General features: G+C 37.5%; 2 protein-coding genes across 2 annotated transcripts; both read right to left on the bottom strand.

Moving 5' to 3' along the window:
• Positions 1–6,774: 6,774 nt before the first annotated feature.
• On the bottom strand, positions 6,775–8,100 carry LOC138897350 (uncharacterized). Its single transcript, XM_070183314.1, has 2 exons — positions 7,517–8,100; positions 6,775–7,150 (listed from the first exon to the last, which is right to left on the bottom strand). Exons 1-2 carry the CDS (start codon positions 8,098–8,100, stop codon positions 6,775–6,777), a joined length of 960 nt encoding a protein of 319 aa, XP_070039415.1.
• A 56-nt stretch (positions 8,101–8,156) lies between these two features.
• Positions 8,157–8,540, bottom strand: LOC138897349 (uncharacterized). The gene has a single exon (XM_070183313.1). The coding sequence runs from the start codon at positions 8,538–8,540 to the stop codon at positions 8,157–8,159; it is 384 nt and encodes a 127-aa protein (XP_070039414.1).
• Between the last annotated feature and the right edge of the window lie 645 nt (positions 8,541–9,185).

The raw sequence follows: 9,185 nt of genomic DNA, 5'->3' as shown, positions 1-9,185 counted from the left end.
AGTTTTTAACAAAGTACTTTTAATCAAATTAGGGACTTCCGAATTCAATTTCGAGAATACGCCCAAGTTTCAAATCATGATACGGACCAACTGGGACAGTTAAAATACTGATCCGGGTTCGTTTATATAAAATATTGACCGTAGTCAACTCAAATGAGTTTTAAGGCAAAATTTCATATTTTCTTCAGTTTTTTACATAAAAAGCTTTCGGAAAAAGTTACGGATTGCGCATGCAAATCAGGGAAGGCTAAACGAAGCTATTTGATTTCTCAAGAACACATAAATGAAAGCTAAAACCGATACTGACATATTGGGTCATCACAACGTAAAAGTTGAATAGAACAAACTCAGTCGTAAGCTACTAATATACATCATAAAAAAAATGTAATCAAAAAAGAAAACATCCTAAACACATAGTAACATAATTAATAAAAGATAGAGAGAGGGTTAGTGTGATGATCCGATTGGTCATTTTGTAGTATTAGCCCTTAATTCCATGTTACAAGACCTCTGTTAGCTTCGTTTGATGTTTCTTGGTTTGTGTGCATGGTTATTATTGATTTTTCAAAATGATTTTATGTGAAAATTTGAAGAGTGATTTTTGGCTTTAAAAACAACTTGAGTTGACAACTGTCAACATTTTCTGAAAATGACTTCAGATCGGTATTTTGACGATTCCGGTAGGTCCGTTTTGTGAATTTGGACTTGAGCGTATGCACGAAATTAAAATTGGATGTCCCTAAATTGATTTGACTCATTTTGCCGAAAACAAGTATTTTGAAAGTTTGAAAATTTCCTAAGTTTAACCGTAAATTGACTTCATAGCTAACGGGTTCGGATTTTGATGTTGAAACATGGAATAGGTCTGTATCGCTATTTGAAACTTGTCTACAAAATTTGGTGCAATTCAGAATTGATTTGACATAATTCAGATGTTTAGATGTGATTCTAGTTGTTCTTGAGTTTATTTTGAATTTCATTCGTTTTGAGGGTTGATTTGTAGATTTAGATGTTATTTTGGTGATTGAATTGTGCGAGCAAGTTCGTATGATATTGTTACACTTATGTGCATGTTTGGTTTGAGCCTGAGGGGCTCAGGTGAATTTCGTACGTGTTTATGATTTTGGTTAGTGTGAAGACTGTTGGTGCAATACCAGTTCTGGTGCTTTGTTGTAGATCTCGCATTTGCGAGGTCTGGCTCGCAATTGCAAGTCTCGCTCTTGCAAAGAATTGTTCGCATTTGCGAGCATGGGTTGGGTTGGGTGAATCTCGCATTTGCGAGAATTTGGTTCACTTTTGTAAACTGTGGCCTTTCGCTTTTGTGAAGGAAGTGGTCACATTTGCTATCACTAACCACTCGAGTCTACTTCACAATTGCAATGTTTTTGGTCGCATTTGCGATGGTGGAATATTCGCAATTGAAATCTAAGTGTCGCATTTACAACTTCTGTTCTCCTGTGACAGGGTTCACATTTGCGATCCTTGTCTCGTAGTTGCGATGTTCGCAATTGCGATCAAGACATCGTAATTGCGGTAACTGTAGTTGGGTAAAAGAGGGGGGAAATGGGACTTAGCTCATTTTACACCATTTGTCAAACCTAAACACCCTAAAGGCAATTTTTCAAGAGACGTTTCTTCCCAAATTCAATGGTAAGTGACTCTAATCCATTTTTTTCAATTATTCATTACTTTTCATGAGATTTAAACATCAAATTTACGATTTTCATGGTAGAAATTAGGAATTTGGGTAGAATTGAAGATTTTTGTAAAATTGAGATTTAGACCTCAAATAAAGGTCGGATTTCAAACTAAATCACGTAACCAGGCTCGGAGGTGAATGAGTAATCGGGTTTTGGTCCGAACCTCGGGTTTTTACCAAGCGAGCCCGGCGTTAACCTTTGTTAACTTTTTCAAAAATGATCAAAATTGAACCTCTTTAATTAATAGGCAGTTTCTAAAGCTTATTTTGATTCATTTGATCAATAATTTGACAGATTTTATTGGTTTGGAGGCTTGTTCAAAAGGCAAATGCTGTGGTTGAATGATTGCTTGAATTACAGAGTGAGGTAAGTGTTGGGTCTAACCTTGACTTGAGGGAATTAGGGAACCATGAACTATGCGTTATATGAATTATTTGGGAAAACAGCGTATATGCGAGGCGACGAGTGTATATACGTCGTCATGATACTTGTTTCCATGTTTTCCTTTAATTCATGCTATGTCTTGCTTCATGCGTTAATTGTTACATGATTTATTCGACTTCTATTCCATCATTGTCACTTGTCATTTAATTATCCCAGTATTAAATTTTCCGTCCCTTCCATGACTCTATGCTTATATACTTGACTCTACTTGCTTTACTTGCATATCTAAATTGTCATATGCTTTACTTGGCTTATGGTTTTGTAATATTTGTTGCATTCTACAATGTGGTTTCCCTTGCATTAGTTGTTTAATTGATAGATATCGATGAATTGGTAAAGTTTAGACTTCGAGTTGTTAGAAATTCTTTAATTATTATGTGGTTCTTTATTGCCTCATACATTTACCCTCTAGATGTAGAAATTCTGGTAAATGTGGTTGTTGAATTGTTGTTGTTGATTAAAATTATTTGGGGAGCGGGTTTTACGCTGCAACAGAAATTAAAAGGTAATGATTTGAAATGGCGGAATAAGGACGGATTATTATATTGACATATGATGATATGGTGGGATTGGGTTGCGCGCTGCAACGGATTGTATTTGTAGTATTTGTTTGTGATTGTTGGATTTACCTTGATATTTTGATATGAGAATATGAGACTTGTTATTATGGTCTCTCTGGTAGTTGGATTTTGAGTTCGTCTACATGAGCTAACTACTTTATTTCCATTTCCTGTTTCCTTGTTATTATTATTGCGTACAAGTTATTGTAAGTGACCTACCTTAGCCTCGTCACTACTTCGTCGGGGTTAAGCTCGACACTTACAGACTACATGAGGTCGGTTATACTCATACCACACTCTGCACTTCTTGTGCAGATACCGAACTGGGTCCCACCAATGCTGAGTGAGATTGCCCGAATCCAGCTATCTATGGAGACTTGAGGTATAGCTACACAGTGTCTGCAACCCTGAAGTCCCCTTCTATGTCATCTTAGTTATTTATTTTGATTCAAACAGTTATGTTTTATTCAGACTATTATCTGATGTACTTTAGTCGCTCATGTATTCGTGACACCAGAGGCGATTTTCCAAGAGACCTTTCTTCCCAAATTTATTGGTAAGTGACTCTAATCCATTTCCTTTCAATTACACATTACTTTTCATGAGATTTCAACATCAAATTTAGGATTTCCGTGGTAGAAATTAGGGATTTGGGTAGAATTTGGAATTTTTGTAAAATTGAGATCGAATTTCAAAACAAATCACATAACCGGGCTCGGGGTGAATGGGTAATCGAGTTTCGGTCCGAATCTCGGGTTTAGACCAAGCGGTCCCGGGGTTGACTTTTGTTGACGTTTTCAAAAATGATCAAAATTAAACTTCTTTCATTAATAGGTAGTTTCTAAAACTTATTTTGAATCATTTGATCGCTAATTTGCTAGATTTGGTCGGTTTGGAGGATTGTTCAAAAGGCAAGGTCGTAGTTGACTGATTGATTGAATTACAGAGTGAGGTAAGTATTGGGTCTAAACTTGACTTGAGGGAATTAGGGAACCATGAACTATGTGTTATGTAAATTATGTGGGAAAACGATGTATATGCGAGGCAGCGAGCCATCATGATACTTGTTTCCATGTTTCCGTTTAATCCATGATATGTCTTGCTTCATGCCTTAATTGTTACATACTTTATTTGACTTCTATGCCATCATTGTCACTTGTCATTTAATTATTCTTGTATTAAATTGTCAGTGCCTTCCATGGCTCCATGCTTATCTACTTGACTCTACTTGCTTTCCTTGCATATCTAAATTGTCGTATAATTTACTTGTCTTATAGTTTTGTTATATTTGTTGCCTTGTACTATGTGGTTTCCCTTGCATTAGTTGTTTAACTAATAGATACCGATGAATTGGTAAAGTTGAGGCTTCGAGTTGTTAGAAATTCTTTAATTGTTATGTGGTTCTTTATTGCCTCGTACATTTACCCTCTTGATATAGAAATTCTGATAAATGTGGTTGTTGAATTGTTGTTATTGATTGAAATTATTTGGGGAACGGTTACATGCCGCAACAAAAACTGAAAGCTAACGAATTGAAATGGTAGAATAAGGATGGATTATGATATTGACATATGATGATATGATGGGATCGAGTTGCGTGCCGCTACGGATTGTATATGTGGTATTTGTTTGTGATTATTGGAGTTACCTCGGTATTTTGATATGAGATTATGAGACTTGTTATTCTGGGCTCTCTGGAATTTGGATTTTGAGTTCGTCTACATGAGGTAACTGCTTTATTTCCATTTCCTATTTTCTTGTTATTATTATTATTGAGTACAGGTTATTGTAAGTGACTCACCTTTGTCTCATCACTACTTCGTCGGGGTTGGGCTCGGCACTTACAGAGTACATGGGGTCGGTTGTTATAATATTATACTCTGCACTTCTTGTGCGGATACCGAAGTGGGTCCCAGTAGCGTTGAGTGAGATTGCTCGGATCCAACTATCTGTGGAGACTTGAGGTATAGTTGCACGACATCCGCAGCCCTGAAGTCCCCTTCTATGTCATCTTAGCTATTTATGTTGATTCAAACAGTTATGTTTTATTTAGGCTATTATTTGTAGTACTCTAGACGCTCATGCATTCGTGACACCAGTTTCTAGTATTTGTTTTGATCAATCCACTAGGCTAGGTGCCTAGGGATAGTTTTTATATATATAATAACACAAAAAGACAAAGTAGCATGTTGACTTACAAGGAGTAAGACCATTAGAAATGACTAATACATAGATCCTACTACCAATCTTGGGCTTCTGAGGCCCAAAATTGGTATTACAATTTGATCTAGAAAATATATAAACACGCTCAAAGCATATTAAAACTAGCCTATTACAATAGTAGCCAAATTCTGCAAGTTTGCCATTATAGCCCATCTTCAAGTTGCTAAAATCAGTTACCATATCAAACCATTGTATCATGTATCCAAACGTAACTAGCCAAATTAAGCTTGCCATGCCATGGGAGTCTTTTTGGAAGCTTCCAATGCTGCCTATGTATCTTCCAGCTCCATCAACGTTGCTCCAGTGAATTGCTCCACCAAAGACCAGCTGTATTGTCTTTAAACTTTCTTGGGTTTTTGTTGTTTGATTCCATATATTCCAGCCACAGATTTCATCCTCAATTATCTTAGCTTCCAGACGTACTTGATATTTGTTCCATCTTTGCTCCATTCTTCCCGCAAAATTGTCCAAAGTTCATTGTCTTGAGCCCTTGCACCTGGGTGACTTTTGCCTCATACGGATAAAGAAGTGCCATATGAGTCAAATCCTGTTAATGCACCAATCCTTTAGCTCCCATAATAGGTTAGAATTACCTGGGCAGCTTATAAGTACCCAGCCATTAGTATTGCCAAACTCATTAGGCAGAATAGGATGACTGGGCTTCTCTTTTCTCCTTGATCTCATGCTTATTCTTACCCATAACTCCCCTCCAATGGAATGAGTACATAGTACTAATACCACCAACTGAAGATTTGTTAGTAGATAAGGCATGAGTACAGTAATATGTCCTGCAAAAAAACAAACACTGTTAGTAGAAAATAGAATCACCATGCCCTCCTCCATAAGGATTTTAGCATGGCAATTGCTTATGTGATCTCCAGCAGAACCAATATCCCCCTCTGAAGTTTTGAGGGCAGCATGAAATTTGCATTGTTGTTCTACAAGAATTTATGCCTGGCTCCCTGTCTGCAAAGTTGAAGTAGTGATTTGCATTGGATTTTTGATCCACAATGCACCCCACAATCCTGTTATGTACAAATTGTCCACAGTTCTACAATTGTGCATATACTTGTAATATTTGATGTGAAATTCGTGTGCTCTCAGGCATCCATTTAATGTATTCTTGGTGTAGCACCATTGTTGGGATATAGTGAAGTACACTGGGCAATGACTTCCCAGTATCTTCATGCTTCTCATTTTTAGGTGCCAAAACAGTGAATCCTTCATGAATGCCAAGCTCACAAAACTGTGCAGACTCATCTTGTATCTCCAGTATTGACTATTCCTAATGTGTACCTTCATTAAATTAGGGACTGGAACTCTAGTGTAGTACTTATGGATATCAAACCATCGATGACGGCAGAAATGTGCATGCCCTAGAATACTTAAGACTCTCCTTGCTTCCATGCTTATGCTCACCAGTGGTATTCCTTCCTAGGAATGAGCACATAGTGCTAATACCACCCATGTAAGTTCAACCATATGGTGAGGCATGAAGACAGTATCATTCCTTGCAAAAAAGAACCCACCGTTAGTAAAAACTCTAACCACCAACCTCTCCTCCATAAGGATTTGAGGTTGATGATCCATGTTGTTGCCCTGCTTCTTCTCCATCTCCCTTATGCTTCTTTCCTCCTCCCTTTCTAATTCTTTGCTACCTTGATTCTCAAGTTTGGACATTGAAGTTTATCAACATTGACCAGCCTTCTCCCTTGTGTATCCAAATGATGAAAGTCATGGCATTCAATATTACCAGTATCAAGTGCATAATTGGCCAAATGATCAGCAAGCTTGTTTCCTTCCCTATAAATATGTGTGACCCTTACATTACACAGCCCTATCATCTTCTAGATTTCCTCAACCTCATTCTCAATGATCCAGGGAGGTTTCCAAATTCCTTGGATAACATTTTTCAGCAACATTGAATATGTTTCTAACCATATTTGAACCATACCTTGGTGCAGGCAGTATTTCAAAGTCTCCAGAATCGCAATTGTCTCTACCTGTGTACTTGTAGTCTTATCTATATCCTTCCCTACTGCATATACAATATCTCTAAGCTCATTCCTCACACAAAAACCTATTGAACTCCTGCCAGGGTTACCCCTTGATGCCCCATCCGTGTTTATTTTAATCCATCCATCCATAGGGAGCTCCCAGATCACCTTATTAAACTTCAACTTAGGCACATACCTTTCCATCATGTGTAGTATATCTGGCCACCTGTGTGGAACATTAATCAAGCCTGGTTACCTCACTTTGATTAGGGACTGAATTGTAGTGTTAATTTGATACACTACCTTGTTGATCGACACAGCATCACCATGCTTATTGCTATTTCTCCTTTTCCACAGCTCCCAAACAATAATACAAGGCAGTGCTTGAAAGATAGGTTTTAATCTTGAAATGACCTCTACTATCTAGCATTTAACGATCACCTGGTGCAAGCTTAAACCCTCTACTGATAATCCTGCATGAGAAAAGAAATACCCCCACACTTTTTTGGTTGCATATGAACTGAAAAAGGCATGAGCCACAAATTCTTCCTCCGGATTCACACAACACCAACACCTTGAGGGCATAAAATACCCTATCCTCCGTATTGCATCATCTAAAGGTATCCTACCTTTCCACAGCTTCCACATAAAGAATGAAATTTTGAATGAAAATCCCTTCACCCACATATTCTTGTATGTTATAGCAGCATCTTTCCTTCTTCTAAGGTAATCCCAAGATGTTTTGACAGAGAAGTTCCCTTTTGTTTCTAGGTTCCAAATAGGCTTATCCAACACATGATGTTCAATCGGAGGAGCAACATTTTCCAGAATGTGTATGGCTAAATCTTCAGGCAATATGTCATATAGTTTCTCCACATCCCAAGCTCCTTCATTCACAACATCATAGACATTGTGAATTGTTTCATCACAAAAGAAGTCAGGTGGTGTACCAAAGTATAGTGATCCCAAACCAGTCCAGTTATCAGACCAAAAGAGAGATAATCCCATTTTAGGCTTCGATACAATCTGATGCTCCACAAGATCCCTACACTCTAGCATTTTTCTCCAAACATGTGATCCCCTCTTCCAAGGAACCACCAATGCATTTAATTTCTTGCAGTATTTTTGGCTCATAAAAGAACTCCAAAGTGATGGTTTAGTTCTAAATTCCACCATAACTTACAAAATAATGCCTTAGACATATCATGTAATGATCTAAACCCTACACCATCTTAATCACAAGGCAAGCATAAAGTATCCCAAGAAGCCCAATGTCTAGCTCTCCCATCTACTGAATTGCTCCAGAAAAATCTTGCAAAAAGCTTTTGAAGTTTGTTAATCACAAATATAGGTGGATTCACTGTTGGCAACAAGTGAATGAGCATGCTTTGCAATACATAAGTGATCAAAACTGCTCTTCCTCCGATAGACAGTAATTTCCCTTTCCGCGACTGTAATTTGTCTAGGACTTTGTTGATAAGTCCTTCATAATACTCCATCTTCTTTCTAGTATAAAAGATTGGGCATCCTAGATATATCAAAGGAAAATCTTGCCTTCTAATCCCTGTAATTCTTTCCACTTTCCTAACCACACCATCATTGGTAGAGTGATGCATATTAGACTGCAGATTTGGACTTGTTTATCTTCTGTCCAGAGGCTACTTCATATGCATATAATACTTCCATGATCAATTGAAGTGAAGTAGCATCTGAGGAGGAAAATATGATCGTATCATCTGCATATGCTAAGTGGTTTATCTTGGGACTCTATTTAGGAAGTCCAAAGCCACATAAGTATAGGTTCCAGTGAAGTAAATTCAAGCCTCTTGAAAGTGCCTCAGCTGCCAATATGAATAGAGTAGATGATAATGGATCACCTTGCTTTACCACCCTCGTGGATTTGAAGAAGCCATGAGGCTGGCCATTTATAAGAACCGAATACCAATTGTTGGAGATGATTCCAAATACCAAACCAATAAATCTCTCATCAAATCCCATCTTTCTTAATACCTTGGTTAAAAACAACCAAGATAGTCTATCATATGCCTTCATCATGTCTAGCTTGATCATAACATTAGGGCCTGCCTTAGTTCTCAATCTCAAGTCAGTGATTATTTCCTGAGTTAGCAACACATTTTTCACAATACTCCTTCCTTTTACAAAACTTGTTTGTTCATCAGAGATGAGGTTAGGAAGAAAGCCAACTAACCTCTCATGGATGACCCTAGAAAATACTTTGTTGATGAAATTACTAAGGCTAA

The sequence above is a fragment of the Nicotiana tomentosiformis genome, chromosome 8, assembly GCF_000390325.3.
Source record: "Nicotiana tomentosiformis chromosome 8, ASM39032v3, whole genome shotgun sequence".
NCBI lineage: Eukaryota > Viridiplantae > Streptophyta > Magnoliopsida > Solanales > Solanaceae > Nicotiana > Nicotiana tomentosiformis.
The sequence above is the reverse complement of the archived record's forward strand: the minus strand, read 5'-3'. Positions and strand labels throughout refer to the sequence as shown.

Bases quoted from the DNA above. Each gene is read 5' to 3' on its own strand.
- LOC138897349 (XM_070183313.1), bottom strand. From the start codon at position 8,540: ATGCATCACTCTACCAATGATGGTGTGGTTAGGAAAGTGGAAAGAATT.
- LOC138897350 (XM_070183314.1), bottom strand. From the start codon at position 8,100: ATGGTGGAATTTAGAACTAAACCATCACTTTGGAGTTCTTTTATGAGC. The intron at 7,151-7,516 runs GTATTTTATGCC...TGTTCCACACAG, and splicing joins GATGCAATACGGAGGATAGG to GTGGCCAGATATACTACACA.